The 15,125-nt window shown below is 42.1% G+C and overlaps 1 protein-coding gene across 1 annotated transcript in view; it reads left to right on the top strand.

The window, feature by feature from the left end:
- Positions 1-4,565: 4,565 nt before the first annotated feature.
- The window catches only part of MSH5 (mutS homolog 5), a 257,259-nt gene continuing 246,699 nt past the window's right edge, over positions 4,566-15,125 (top strand). The window contains exon 1 of the mRNA XM_082264441.1: positions 4,566-4,654. Coding sequence (XP_082120567.1) covers positions 4,580-4,654 — 75 coding nt within the window. The 5' untranslated portion in view covers positions 4,566-4,579. The remainder of the gene's footprint in view (positions 4,655-15,125) is intronic.

Raw genomic sequence — 15,125 nt, forward strand, 5'->3', positions numbered from 1 at the left:
TTGTGTATGATAGCCAATATGCTTCTAACTTCAGCTTGTTCAATTAAAGTATAACTAAAGGCAAAACTTTTTTTTTTTTAAGTTTTTGGATAGAGTCTGTCTGTGTCCCAGTTAAGGAGATTCACCCTCTCAATTTGTCCTGTGTACCATTATCATTGAAAGTGAAAGAAAATCCCAAAGTCCCCAGAAAAGTAATGGGGGGGGGGGAATCTGACCCTCCCTTAATCTATCCAAAATGAAAATGTATTCTGCAGTGCCGCACCAATTTCCAAAAGTAGTTTCTGCACTACTTTTGGTGACTTCAGGGGTGATTTCAATAGACATCTGTGCATGAACCCACACAGATGTCTGTCAAATTGCCCCCTGAAGTCGGACTGAAATCCCGGTTTGAAATCGAGTTTAGCTGAATTTGCACAATTTCAAACCCACCTTCAGTGTGAACCTAGGCTCAAAATGATAGTTTAGCTGTCTCTTAGCTGTACCTTCTTTATCTCAAAATGATCTGTTACTGCCCCACAATAAGTGTACGTCTAAGATCTTCTGACTTTTATTTGACTTTCCTGTGCTAAATTTTTTTTCAGGTCAGTTGCTGAGGGCTCATGCGCACAGGGCTTAAAAAAGGCTTTTTTACAGGTGTTTGACTTTTCAGCCTTTAAACACACCTCTGTTAGTCTATGTTTGCCTGTGCATATAGAATTTTACAGGCATAATAGAAGAGTAGCATTCACAGGCTGAAAACCCCCCATCACCAGCACATTTAGGAGAGTCGCTATGTGTCTAAACGCGCCAAAATGCAAGAAGAGCTTAGCGCTTGAGCATTAATTAATTCCAGTGGCCAGAATAAATTATTATTCTATCCAATGGAATCCATAAATGCGTGATGCACCTAAACCCACATGTAATACGCAGCTTTGGGAGCTTTTGTAAGCAGTTTTTTCCTACCGGGAGTAAAAGATGTTCAGAGGAGAACACGAGGCCTTAAAACTGACCTCCCAACTTTATTTTTACTAGAAGTGAACAGAATGATCAGTCATAGATCATACCTCTGTACCATGTTGCTCTGTTGTCTGCAGATCCCCTGATATTCTGGGTTTAGTTGTTGCATTGTACCATGTGACATTCTGTATAGCCTGCAGTAGGCTGAGACCCTTCCATACTCATTTCCTGCTGCATCTCTAGCCTAAAACCTAAAACCCACCCCTCTGTAGTCTTTCAGACTCTGCAAATGACATATCTTCCTTCACAGTTCTGATGGTGGGTTGAAGGGAATACTTTCTAATTAGCATTCAATCCCAGTCACACCTACAGGAAGATTCCAAACCTCCCAAGTCCCGCGTAAATCAAATAGGAAACGCCTTCACACACAGCCTGTTCTGAAAACTAGCTGTGCTGCTGTTGGGCAGCCTTCAATGGATCATAATTAGGATTCAGCCCGGCCTAGTTAAATATGCCAACTAGTGTGAACAGGGAAAGACCCACCTCTCAAATACCGCCCTTCTAGAGCCCTGCTCTCTGTGAACTGATTAATTTACATATGAAGGAAACACCTTCATAATAACCTTCCATAGCACTTCCTCTGTGGTCTTGTAGTAAGCCTTTATTCTTTAGTATGCTGCCAGACAGGAATTACACATTTACACCTGCTTTGCATACTGAAGTGATCTGCAATCAGATCACTCTTCAGAGAGCATTTGATAGGCATGAGAAGAAATTGTATTACCTCCTCATCACCTATTTTAATTCCCTAAATGCTGCAGTAGTGCACTGCAAACATGCACATTGTGCGCAATTGCAGCATGGCTCTATTCAATAGCAGGGCCAGTGCAACCTATGGGCAAGGTAGGCATCGGCCTAGAGCGCACATCAGTCGGGGGCGTTAGAGGTGCCTCCTCCTCATTATGTGGGTCAGGGACAGCATGAGAAGGAAAGGTGTCTTCCAGGCCGCGAGAAGCTCCGTGTCTCCAACCCCCCTCCCCCCATCCAGGCTGGTAGATGGCCAGTAGTGTCGAAGAGGAAAGCCCCCAACGTGGATTGGGAGGGGTGCTGCGGCTCTCTCCCTTTTTCCCTGGCCCTCTCTGCAGTTGCTGTAACTCCCCGTGATGTGCAGGGAGGGAGGGGGAGAAGGAATTGGGAGGCAGACAGCTCTGTACTCCCGGTGCCTAGTACCTGCATATCCTGCAGGAACCGGCACAGCAATTGCCAGCTCTATTATTATTACAGGCAGGGACCGGTGCCACCTGCCTATCACAATTACACACCTCAGAGCTGACTGGGCCTAGGCTCCTTCTCCACTCTGACACAACATCCACAAACGGGGGGGGGGGGGGGGTCTAGGAGGAGGGACATCTGTGGACAGAGGCGCGCTGATCTGAGGTATGTAAATGTAGGGAGGGGAGATTACACTGGGGGGATTACACAGAAGGGTTACATTGGTGGCATTACACAGAGGGGTTACATTGGGGGATTACACAGAGGGGTTACATTGGGGGATTACACAGAGGGGTTACATTGGTGGCATTACACAGAGGGGTTACATTGGGGGCATTACACGGGAGGGGTTTCATTGCCAGCGTTACGCAGCCTTAAAGCAGAGTATCGCAGTTGTGGCATGTGTTCACCCCCAGCCACTGCCCCTTAGCCAAAGGTGGAGCAGTTGGGGGGGTGTTAAAACCTTGCTTGTGGTTGTGCTGCATTTTTACACTATTTTTACACTATTCATTTAAACAAGCCCTAAGACTGCAATGATTCTAGAATGGTAGTGATCCCAGCATTCGCACTTTCTAAATGCTGGGATCAGAAGGCCCCATGCATACTTTGAGTAGAAGGAGTGCGCATTTCTGCTCACAATAATTTTAGTGTTTTTGGTGGCTACACATACACTTTATAACAACCAAAGATTTGTGTGTGACTAAATTGAGTTTTGTGTGTGTTTGTGTGTGCAAACACTATATGCAGATTACAAATCATGCCCTTTAATAAAGCCAATTTGCTGTTTCTCTGTTAAAAAGATAGAGATTAGAGCAGAAAAAAAACATGATCATGTGATCAGTTTTATATTTTTGTGCCCTTTATAGCTAGAATAGCATGTTTCTTGTCCAAGGGATGGTTTGTAAGGTTACACTTCCTGCTTTACAGCACTCTTTTCACTGCGGAGAAGAATGGAGGGTGGGCAGGGACACTTGCATTTCTGGTGCAACTCCATTGAAGTTTATTACACGCAAAACGCAATATGCTGCGGGGGAAAAAAGTCCCCAACCCTTTCCAAAAATGCCCCCGCTGAAAAACACATAAATGTGAACGAGTACCATAGGAAACCATGTTAAATGGACTGTTGTGTGTTTCTGAAAAAGGACAAAAACGCACAAAAAAGCGCATAGGTGTGAATGTAAAGTAAAGCTGGATACACACTATACAACTTGACTAGCGTAGAACAGATGTCACTATAAACCTGGCTGAACGGCCAACCCACCACCCACTTGCCCCCTTTCACCTTTACCTTATCCCAATAATCGAGACGACACTGTGAGTGGAATAAAATTGGCCATAGCAGCCCTTTTATTAACCAATTTCAAATTAAATTAACATAAATTAACATAAAGGAAAAACCATTCCTTAAAACAGAAACGTCAAAAAACAGTTAAAGCTTTTGTTGGTCTTTGAGGCCCCCATTTAATGTTCAGATAAATACTACACTGCGGGCCCACTTAAACATACTAGGCCTCCAGCCGCAAAACTCCAGCTCTGAGACAACACTCTACCCGCAGTGTACCCATGTTTCCTTCCAGTCAAACTGACCTCAACTGGAACGCACCAGAGGGAACCTACCACCAGTGGATCCCGAAGCATTACCTTGACTTAAAGGTTCTTGCACCTGCCAGCAAAGACCAACAAAAAGATGCCACAGCTGCCACGACATCCCAGGCAAACCTGTCAAAACAAAGCAAAATAACAAACCCCCGCCAAGGAACCAACAAATAGATTTTAAACAATACGGAGGGAGGGACGCTTCTTTTGCCGAGTGAGGGGATTTTGGCGCCCCCAGCAGATCCCACCTCTTCCTGCCTGCCAGCCCCACCTCCCCCTGAAGCTAACCTAGACAACTTAGGCTCCCCCCCCCCCCCCCATGACACCACTGTCTGAACTTGTTTCCTAATTTAACCCCTACCACTCCCCTGTCCACCTAGTCATGCTGGCCCTATGCTATCGCTCCTGCTCCGGGCATCACTTTTGTTGGTAGATTTCCTTTAGATTTACCTTCAACTGTGTAGTGCAAGGGCCTGCCTGGTTGCATACAAATTGAAAGTGTTTAGGTCTGGCCTCATTTTATATGGTTTTGGTAAGTCTAAAGGAAAAAATCTAAAGAAAATTGTATAGTGTGTATCCAGCTTAAGACTTTGACTAAGCTTAGGTGAGATTAGTCAGGTAGATGATCTCGAGCAGAGCTGTTTGTACTTCCTGGAGAGTGTCAGTCAGCTACCAGTTCAATATAAATGCAATTTAACTATATCATTGTTGCTAAACATTTCATAACCTAAATTCTAAAATCAGGTATTTTTATTTAATATTAGACTGATCATAAATGGACCAATTCAAGATGACACACAGCGTCCTGGTTACCAATTGTCCAGAAGATGAAGATGAAGAGTTATCGGAGGTGACATTTTAATGAACATTTAATATGTTGTGTCTAGTCTACCAACATGCTGTAGATGTAACAATTTGTAATTTGTAAATAAAAGTGTAAGGCTCCTTTCACACGGGGCGGACCGTTTTTTGATCACTTCCGACTTTGACACCCCTTTGACAAAGTCGGAAGTGACCAAACGCGTCAGCACGTGGCTACACAGCAGATCGGAACAGGAGATCGGGTGAGCGGCGGCAGGGCTCGCAGGTCTGACATATAGCCGTGGAGGCGAGGAGGACCGGGTGAGCATGCCATACCCCCAGAAGGTATTAGTTTCAAGCGCTTGTTATTGTGCAGCATGTAAGTGCAACCTAATGGGGATTTGTACTTGTAGTTTCCAATAAAAAAACATTTTTAAACGTTATTGCGCTAGTGGGGCTGTTCTTTCTCTTGCAATGTGAACGGGAGAGGAGAAGCTGACCAAGCAAATTGTATTGGAAACGGGGCTTTATGCATATACAGCGCTGTTTGCGCTGACCATGTTGATGGTGGTCCATACTGTGGGGTGAGTTATTTGGCTGAAGGGGAGTGATTCATAGAGGTGGCGGAACCCTTGGTGACCCTCTACACAGCACGGGACTCATTAGCACCTGATCACCGATATTCTTTTCAGATTCACCATTCATCATTATTTTTGAAGCACAAGCTATTGAGTGTGGAATATTTATTTATTCATTCATTCATATATTATATATATGTGACTAGATAATATAGTCTTATTTATTATGATCACATTCATTGCACATCTATTTGATTTATGTATTTATAATTGATTTATTGAGATATTGATTTTTTTTTTTACTTTTTGCACAGTGATTCACTCACTCATTAGTTGATTGCTTAGTTTCATCTGTTACACGGAGTGTGCGCAGTTGGTGTTCCTTGATTTATTTTTATTTTGCATATTTATACAACTGCAGCAAGTTTTAGTGAATTTTTTCACTGGTTGATTTTTTTTCATTGGTTTCATTTTTCACATTGTAGTGAGCGTGAGAGTTTTTTTATTAATAATTTCTAACTGTAAATTGCTTCTATATTGGGTAATAAATCAAACAGAATCTTTAAATAGAGGGGGCAAACCCTTCATCAGCCCGTCCTCCATTCATATATTGCATTCATAGAAGCTTCAGTTAAAGCTTTTTTGAATAGTGGAGCTGGGAGAAAAGGGCAGACATAGTCAGGCGCTCTTGAGGAGTGCCTGTCACTGCTCCTTCCATTCTCTTAACCCCCACCACACTGAAAGATTATGACTGTGGGGGGACATCAATGGAGAAGGATTTCAGGTAACAGATTAGACCTCAGCACAAGGGACACATCCTACTGACTGTAAGTAATGTGCTATTTTTTTTTCTTTTGACTGCATTTATGCTTTAATATAGGTTAAATTACTTTTTCAGCAGCAAGGCAACCCTTAAAAAGTGGGCATGTGTTTCATGGGTTGTATTATTTTTTTTTATTTGATGTTAAATAAAACATTTTTTATGCTTGGTGTGATAGTTGTGCAGCATTCGTTGCTGACCATCTGTGTTTGGAGCTACCTTTTGTTCGCAGAATGCAGCTGTATTTTTTAAAGGGAAAAAAAGCCAAAGCATGCAAAAACAGTATGCACCTACGCTACCTCATATTATATCATCTATATTCACGGTACCTCCTGTCCCATTCTGCCCACAATCTCCAAATGCATATTTAGGTCCCATTCTATTTCAATGACACGTAAAACACAATGCGGTTTTGCAGTGATTATCGCAGCAAAAAACATAGCGTGAAGCTTTTCCTCAAAATAAGATCCTGGCTCTACAAGGATTTGGCTGGACTGCTGGCCTCCTGGGCCCCTACAGATTTCTTGGTTTGGCAAGATTTACACCCTTTACATGACCTACCTGTCAAAACTTATTTCTGAATATTACTGATTTCGATCCCAAACTACTTTTAAATTTATCAGTGTAAAATTATGCATTTCATTTGGCAAGGCCGCAGACTGGGGCTATGGGCCTCAGTCCTGTAAGGGCCATAGATTACTAGGTGGCCTTATGGTGCCAAATTGAAAGCACTATTACACTATGGATCAGATCGCTTCCCTGGTTTCTCTTTACTTTACCTCCGAAATGCCAAATTGAGCCCATTTTGCAATTGCAGAATGCTTCCCCTTCTACAATCTTCCCTGGACTCCTACCAACTAAAGGCCCAGGATTCACTACTCTTATCATGTTGCATTCTTTATGCGTATGGAACTTTGTGAAATATTACTGTAGACCACTATTCTCTCACCTTTCCTTTTCCTATGTAGACATCCCGCAGTTCTGCCCCACATGTGAAAATCAGCTGACTTCGGATGGTGGCGCAAGAGAGAAATCAGATATGTCCAGGAATTCTTCCCCCTGGATGGGGTTAAGTCTTTCCGATACCTACACTGCTAGCCAATGAGTTCTACTGGTATATCCAACTTAACTACCACATTCGCAGCCTACTTTGTTGCCATGAGGGACCACCCAAACCTTGTCTCACATCTCTATGCTTCTTTGACCAACTCCTCCAGTCCACCTACTTGTATAGTGAAATGGGCAGCCAACCTAGGCAAAACCCCCAACCAAGCCACAAGGACTAAGATCTGGATAGCCTCCTCCAAATTCTCCCTAGGTATATCAGGAAACCGCCTACAAACTACTTTCCCGATGGTACATTATCTAAGGCCAGGTGTCTAAATTTACCTCATCGGTATCCATCAATAGTACCCTATTCCATATTTGGTGGTCTTGCTCCAAGGCAATTTGTTTCTGGACGTGGGTATATAACATGATGAGAACAGTCCTTAATATAACTTTAACCAACCAACCCCTGGGAGGTGCTATTGCATGAGCGAATTCCCTCATTGTCTAGAAACCAAAGAAAGCAGGTGGGGTTTGTGTTTCGAGCTGCCTGGCAAACTCTAACCAGAGCATGAAAACAACCGTTTTTCAATTGCGACAAGAGGCTCATGGCCACTATGGTGTATGAGAATCTCACCTGCAGTGTAGTAGACAACCAGGTCAAATTCCTAAAAGTTAGGGATCCCTGGATCCCATATGATACCCAGGCGACCGTAGATAGGACCTTTCTTTCAGTTAGCAACTCGCGGATGCTATGATCTGGCTGATCCCTGTGGGAAAAACTTCTTCAAACCCCCCCTTTTTTTCCTCTCCCTACTCCTTCTTGCCAGGCAAGCCTCCCTTGAAACTCTTCTTACTCTGACCTTTCTTATCTACCCCTTTTTCCTTTACACATGTTGTTGGTAAAGAACAACCCTCATTGACAGATGCATCTCACTTATCCTTTCACCTGTGATCTTTTAGCACACTGTTGTGTATTGAATTCTAAATTTAGTCTTGCTGGCATGGGCTACTAGAACCTTGAAACTGTTAAGGCAATACACATTATTTGTCATACCGTTGTACCACTCCACTGTGCTTTTGACTACTCTTTACACCCTCTTTCAATTCTAAAACTTGAAAAAAGCAATAAAACTTATGTAAAACAAAGAAGCTCCTGTTCTCTTTTGGGTAATGAGCTTCATGCTTTGCAATGGGGTATCCCCCAAGCATGGTATTTAACCACTTTAAGACCGGAGGATTTTCCTGCTTAACGTCCAGGCCACTTTTTTCAACTTGGCACTGCGCGACTTTAACTGACAATTGCGCGGTCGTGCAACGCTGTACCCAAACAAAATTTACGTCCTTTTTTTCCCACAAACAGAGCTTTCTTTTGGTGGTATTTGATCACCTCTGCCCTTTTCATTTTTTGCGATATTAATAAAAAAAAGAGCAAAAATTTTGCGAAAAAAATTACATTTTCTACTTTGACAGTTAAAAAAATATCCAATATATTCAATTTTTGTCATATATTTAGACCAAAATGTATTTCTTTTGGTGGTATTTGATCACCTGTGTGATTTTTAATTTTTAAAAAAAAGAGCGACAATTTTGAAAAAAAAAAACAATATTTTTCACATTCTGATATATAACATTCCCCAAAAAAATTTACAAATCAAAATTTTTTAACATTTTAGGCTAATTTGTTTTCTGCTACATATTTTTGGTAAAAAAAATCACAATAAGCGTATTTTGATTTGGTTTGTGCAAAAGTTATCACGTTTACGAACTATGGGAAAGATTTGTAATTTTTATTGTTTTTCTTTTTACTAGTAATGGCGGCGATCTGCGTTTTTTTTTTTTTTTGTGGGACTGCCACATTGCGGCGGACAGATCGGACCCCTGACTGACATTTTTTACACTTTTGGGGGGACCAGTGACATTACTAAAGTAATCAGTGCTATAAATATGCACTGTTACTGTAATAATGACACTGGCAGGGAAGGGGTTAACACTGTTAGTGATCAAGGGGTTAAATGTATGCCTCATGCTTACTGACGTGTGTGGGGGGAGGGGGTTGTGTGACACAGACACAGATCGCAGGTTCAGCTATGCTGAATCCTGTGATCTGTCCCTGCCTGTCACAGAGGAGATCCGCTCGCTTTGTTTACACAAGCGGGCGGATTTCCGCAGTCTTTCCCCGACGATCGGGGAAGAGAGGCGGTGATCCCTGCCTCTCCTCCCCTTGCGCGACTCCCGGCGGCGCGCGCGTGCCGCCGAGAAAGGGAAGTATCTGGCGACGTAGGTCTACGTTGCCAGACCCAGTCGAGCCACTCTGCTGCAGGTTTTTTTTTAATCAACACCAGTGACAGTACTTACATTGGAAAGTGTCCCTTGTGTTGGTGCTGTCACATACCTGGTAGGTAGAGCCTGAATGTGTGGAGGAAGGCCTCTCTTACACCTCTGATTCTGAGCCCCTGATAGGGTAAACAGGAGGCGGAAGAGTGCAGAGTCGCACGAGTGCCAGTGGATGTGCAGGCTGCAGGACTGCTGGTAGAGTAGAGTTCCAGAAGGAGGCAGGTGTCCTGGGAGTAGTTGGACCAATGCAGCAACTTGGAAGCCTTGGGGAATACTGGAAGATAAACAGAGTCAGACAAGCCGGGTCATACACAGAGAGGTCAGATCAGGTACAAGTGGAGAGACTGGAGAATGGTCAAGGAACAGGCTGGGGTCAGTGCAGGCAGATAGCAGGAGTAGTCAGAGGTAAGCCGGGTCAATATTTCAGGAGCAAATGCAGGTAACAGGAAGCAGGACTGGCACGGAATGCTGTAGACGAGACAGCACTGATCCTGGGAGCAGATCCAGTTTAAATAGCCCATTTTGGTGCCTAAACTGTCATGAGATGCGCCCGCGAACATTAGCGTGCGCATGCACACTCACATTCGCATCCTGGCGCTTCTGCATATCGCCAATGCGCCAATAAGCGCTGGCGCTTGCTAAGTGCACCTCTTCTTTGGGAGATTCAAGGGGCAGGACCTTGCCTGCGGTTGCCAACTTGTCCTCTGGCAGAACCTTCCTGACAGGTGCCTACAATGGTGCCTGCCTACTATGTTTATTGAAATCTTCATCCTTCTGCCCCCCCCCCACTTGTCAAAAGTGACAACTTTGCCTGCCCTTTCCGCCCCCTTGCTCTATTCATAAAATCTCTACCTTCTCTTCATGCTTTTACAACCACTTTAAAATGCTATAATACTTTTAAAGCGAAAGTCCAAGCTTCTGTCACCTTAAATAGCCCAAACAAACTATTTCTATTACTCATTGATAAAAATTATCCAACATGTCCCTGCAACAAAAGCAGAGAAAGCATTAAGGTAAAAAAATGTCTTGCCTTTACAACCACTTTAAAATACTATAATATTTTAAAAGCGAAAGTCCAAGCTTCTGTCACCTTAAATAGTTTGTTTAGGCCAGGATAGCCCAAACAAACTATTTCCATTACTAAGTGCTTATTATTAGGCATTTCGGCTGCTGTGATCTCTGTATCATACTGTAGTAGCATCACTGCTGTGTATCGGCAAAGAATGGGCAACTTCCCATCTGCTGCCAGAACTAAATAAATTTGGGCTAGGACCTTTTCAGCCATTCAGATGAAGCCTGGCCTAATTCATTAGCTGCAAGTACTCCATTCAAGTACAACATTTTAAGTTCAGTGAAGAGATATTGCAGGAGACTGAAGAGATTGAAGAGATACTGCAAGAGATTGGCTTGGAGTTTGCAACTGACTCATCTCCCTCCCATCAATGGTCAGCAAAAAATCTCCCTGTTTTTTGCTGACCATTGCTTGAGAAGAGGAAAGGAATTTGGTCAGGTGTTTGCTATTGTGCGTTTGCTAATGAGACTAGCTCATTAAGGTGTTACATTTGTTGCTGGGGAGGAGCTTGTGAAGGAGTGTGTGTATATATAGAGACAGACTCATTGGCTGGCCTAATTCATTAGCTGCAAGTACTCCATTCAAGTACAACATTTTAAGTACAGTGAAGAGATATTGCAGGAGATAGTCAGGAGGTAGGCTGGAAGGTGGAAAAAAAATAGAAACAAAAAGGTAAGATTTGTTTGACTTAAATTTACAAATTTTTTTATTATTCTTTTTTTATTTTTCTCTTTTTTAAAATGGCAGACTTGGTTCAGTGCAGGAATTGTTGTGCATTTATTTCATGTTCCACTCTTTGGAGATTCGGATGCTGTCAGATCTGTAGACAATTCTCCTTACTGCAGCAGGAAATTGCATTTTTGAAATCGGAGATATTTAAATTATCTGTTAAACAAACTCCAGCTGGGACTGCTGCAATGCCACTGCCACAGAGGACCCCCAGAAATGACAGATGGGTTACTGTAGGTTCTGGAAGACTTAGAGTGGTGGATAGAAGACATGTCCCACAGTCGGTGGTTCTCCATAATTCCTTTGCAGCACTCTCAGAATGTAAGGACAACATGGATATGGACTCAAGCACAGAGGGTGAGAAACCATCGACTCCTATGTCTAATGTATGCAAGACTGCAGCCAAGGACAAAAAAGATAAAGTGAAGTCTCAAAGGAAGCAGCTGTTGCTGGGTGATTCAATCATAAGAAGTGTGGAGCTTAAAGAAAATGGTTTTGTGAGATGTCTCCCTGGTGCTACTGCTAGACGAGATAGAAGACGTATTATTAATATTGTTAAGCAAGCAAAGCAGGAAGGGGACGTGGATGTTCTTGTCCATCTAGGGACAAATGACCTGGCTTGCAATGAAGTGTCAGAAGTGAAAAAATATTTTATCACACTTGGTAATGACGTACAGGATTTTGCATCCACCATTTCATTTTCTGAAGTTCTGCCTGTGCATAATGTTCAGAATGATAGGCAGAGGCGCATAAAGGAGTTCAACATATGGCTTAGTAAATGGTGTCAAGAGCAAGGATTTGGCTTTGTTTCTCATGATGGCTCTACTTGGAATAGAAAGGAACTGTACAAAAAAGATGGTTTGCATCTTTCTCTCAAAGGAACAAATATACTTAGTGAACAACTCCAAGAATTTGTGAAAGAGTATTTAAACTAGGAAAGGGGGGGGGGCAAAAGAGTGAAAATACAAGAGTCCAATTGCCCTCCGAAACAATGCCAGAACAGGTCAGAAGCACAGAGGTTAAGAAATGATAAGCTCAGAGTCCTGTCTACAAATGCTCGAAGTTTAGGTAAAAAAATCAATGAACTTGGGTCAATAATGGCATCTAAGAATGTCGATTTAGTGGCTGTTACGAAGACATGGTTTAATGAAAGAAATGACTGGGACATAACCATACCAGGGTACTCTTTATACAGAAGAGACAGAGAAGGCAAGAAAGGAGGAGGAGTGGCCCTGTATGTGAAAGATGGCATTAAATCTAACCTAATACAAGTTGGTGAGGCCAACGTAGAGTCAGTTTGGGTTACGTTGCAGTTTGCTAATCATGCAGTAACTCGTGTAGGTGTGATATATAGACCACCTGGTCAAGTTAAAGAACTAGATGATCTACTAGTTGAAGAAATAGCTAAAATGACAATGAAAGGAGAAGTTATCATTATGGGAGATATAAACTGGAAAACCAAAATAGCAAGTTCTACCAGGAGTACAGATATTCTAAACTCCCTACTGGGGTTGTCTCTGCAACAAGTGGTTGAGGAGCCAACCCGGAGGGAGGCCATTTTGGATTTGGTATTCACAAATGGGGATTCGGTATATGATGTCATTGTAGGCGAAACCTTGGGATCTAGTGATCACCAGTCAGTGTGGTTTAATATAAGAACTGTGAAAGAGTCACACCACACAAAAACAAAAGTTTTAGATTTTAGAAAAACAGACTTTTCAAAAATGAAATTAGTCATAAATGAGTCCTTATCAGACTGGAACGGATTACATGGAGTCCAGGAGAAATGGGACTACTTAAAAGGTGCATTATTGAAGGCAACAGAAAATTGCATTAGACTTGTCAGTAAAAGCAAAAAAAGGAAGAGACCACTGTGGTACTCAGCAGAAGTGGCCCAAATCATTAAAAATAAAAAGCTAGCATTTTGTAATTATAAAAAAACCCAGAGCAATGAAGATAAGGAAATCTACAAGATTAGGCAGAAAGAGGCCAAGCAAGTTTTAAGAACGTCTAAAGCGCAGGCAGAAGAAAAACTAGCTCAACCTATGAAAAAGGGGGATAAGACATTCTTCAGATATATAAATGAAAAAAGGAAATTAAAACAAGGAATAACTAAATTAAAAACAAAGGACGGAAGGTATGTAGAAGAGAATAAAGGGCTAGCCGACTGCCTTAATGAATACTTCTGTTCAGTTTTTACAGAAGAAAAAGAAGAAGGACCTCCACTTGAAAGGATGACTAATGAATTGTTTGATGCATGTGTCTTTACAGAGGAAGACGTTCTAAGATTGCTGTCTAAAGTGAAGACAAATAAGTCACAGGGTCCTGATGAGATACACCCAAAATTATTAAAAGAGCTTAGTGGTGAGCTGGCAAAACCATTAACAGATTTATTTAACCAATCATTAGTAACAGGAGTCGTCCCGGATGATTGGAAATTGGCAAATGTCGTGCCCATTCACAAGAAAGGTAGTAGGGAGGAATCGAGCAACTATAGACCAGTGAGTCTGAGATCAATAGTAGGCAAATTAATGGAAACCCTATTAAAGGATAGGATTGTGGAACATCTTAAATCCCATGGATTGCAAGATGAAAAACAACATGGGTTTACTTCAGGGAGATCATGTCAAACAAATCTTATAGATTTTTTTGACTGGGTGACTAAAATAATAGACGGTGGAGGTGCAGTAGACATTGCATATCTAGATTTTAGTAAGGCTTTTGACACTGTCCCACATAGAAGACTTATCAATAAACTGCAGTCATTGAGCATGGACTCCCATATTGTTGAGTGGATTAGGCAGTGGCTGAGTGACAGACAACAGAGGGTTGTAGTCAATGGAGAAAATTCAGAACAAGGTCATGTTACCAGTGGGGTACCTCAGGGATCTGTACTGGGACCAATTAAACTGAAATTTAATGTGGATAAGTGCAAGATAATGCACCTGGGGCGTAAAAACCCAAGGGCAGAATATAGAATATTTGACACAGTCCTGACCTCAGTATCTGAGGAAAGGGATTTAGGAGTAATTATTTCAGAAGACTTAAAGGTGGGAAGACAATGTAATAGAGCAGCACGAAATGCCAGCAGAATGCTTGGATGTATAGGGAGAGGTATAAGCAGTAGAAAGAGAGAAGTGCTTATGCCGCTGTACAGAACACTGGTGAGACCTCACTTGGGAGTATTGTGCGCAGTACTGGAGGCCATATCTGCAGAAGGATATAGATACTCTAGAGAGAGTTCAGAGAAGAGCTACTAAACTAGTACATGGATTGCAGGAAAAAACTTACCAGGAAAGGTTAATGGACCTTAACCTGTATAGCTTGGAAGAAAGAAGAGACAGAGGGGATATGATAGAAACTTTTAAATACATAAAGGGAATCAACTCGGTAAAGGAGGAGAGCATATTTAAAAGAAGAAAAACTACCACAAGAGGACACAGTTTTAAATTAGAGGGGCAAAGGTTTAAAAGTAATATGAGGAAGTATTACTTTACTGAGAGAGTAGTGGATGCATGGAATAACCTTCCTGCAGAAGTGGTAGCTGCAAATACAGTGAAGGAGTTTAAGCATGCATGGGATAGGCATAAGGCTATCCTTCATATAAGATAGGGCCAGGGACTATTCATAGGATTCAGATATATTGGGCAGACTAGATGGGCCAAATGGTTCTTATCTGCCGACACATTCCATGTTTCTATGTTTAAGCCTTGTATTTTTCATCAATGAATGCAAAGCTTCGTCTGATTGGTGGAGGTGGATAGATGGGTGACTGTTGTCACCTGTTGATCTCCTCAATATGTAAAAGTATAGGCAAATACCTATTCCATCATGCATTATCAACAGGGAGGCATCTGATTGGTTCCAAATTCATTCTGCAACAAGGCGATGACTCCAAAATACAAAACCAAATAATGATCTTCAGTTTAAAGAAGAA

The sequence above is a fragment of the Pelophylax lessonae genome, assembly GCF_965119305.1.
Source record: "Pelophylax lessonae genome assembly, chromosome: 7".
Classification (NCBI taxonomy): Eukaryota; Metazoa; Chordata; class Amphibia; order Anura; family Ranidae; genus Pelophylax; species Pelophylax lessonae.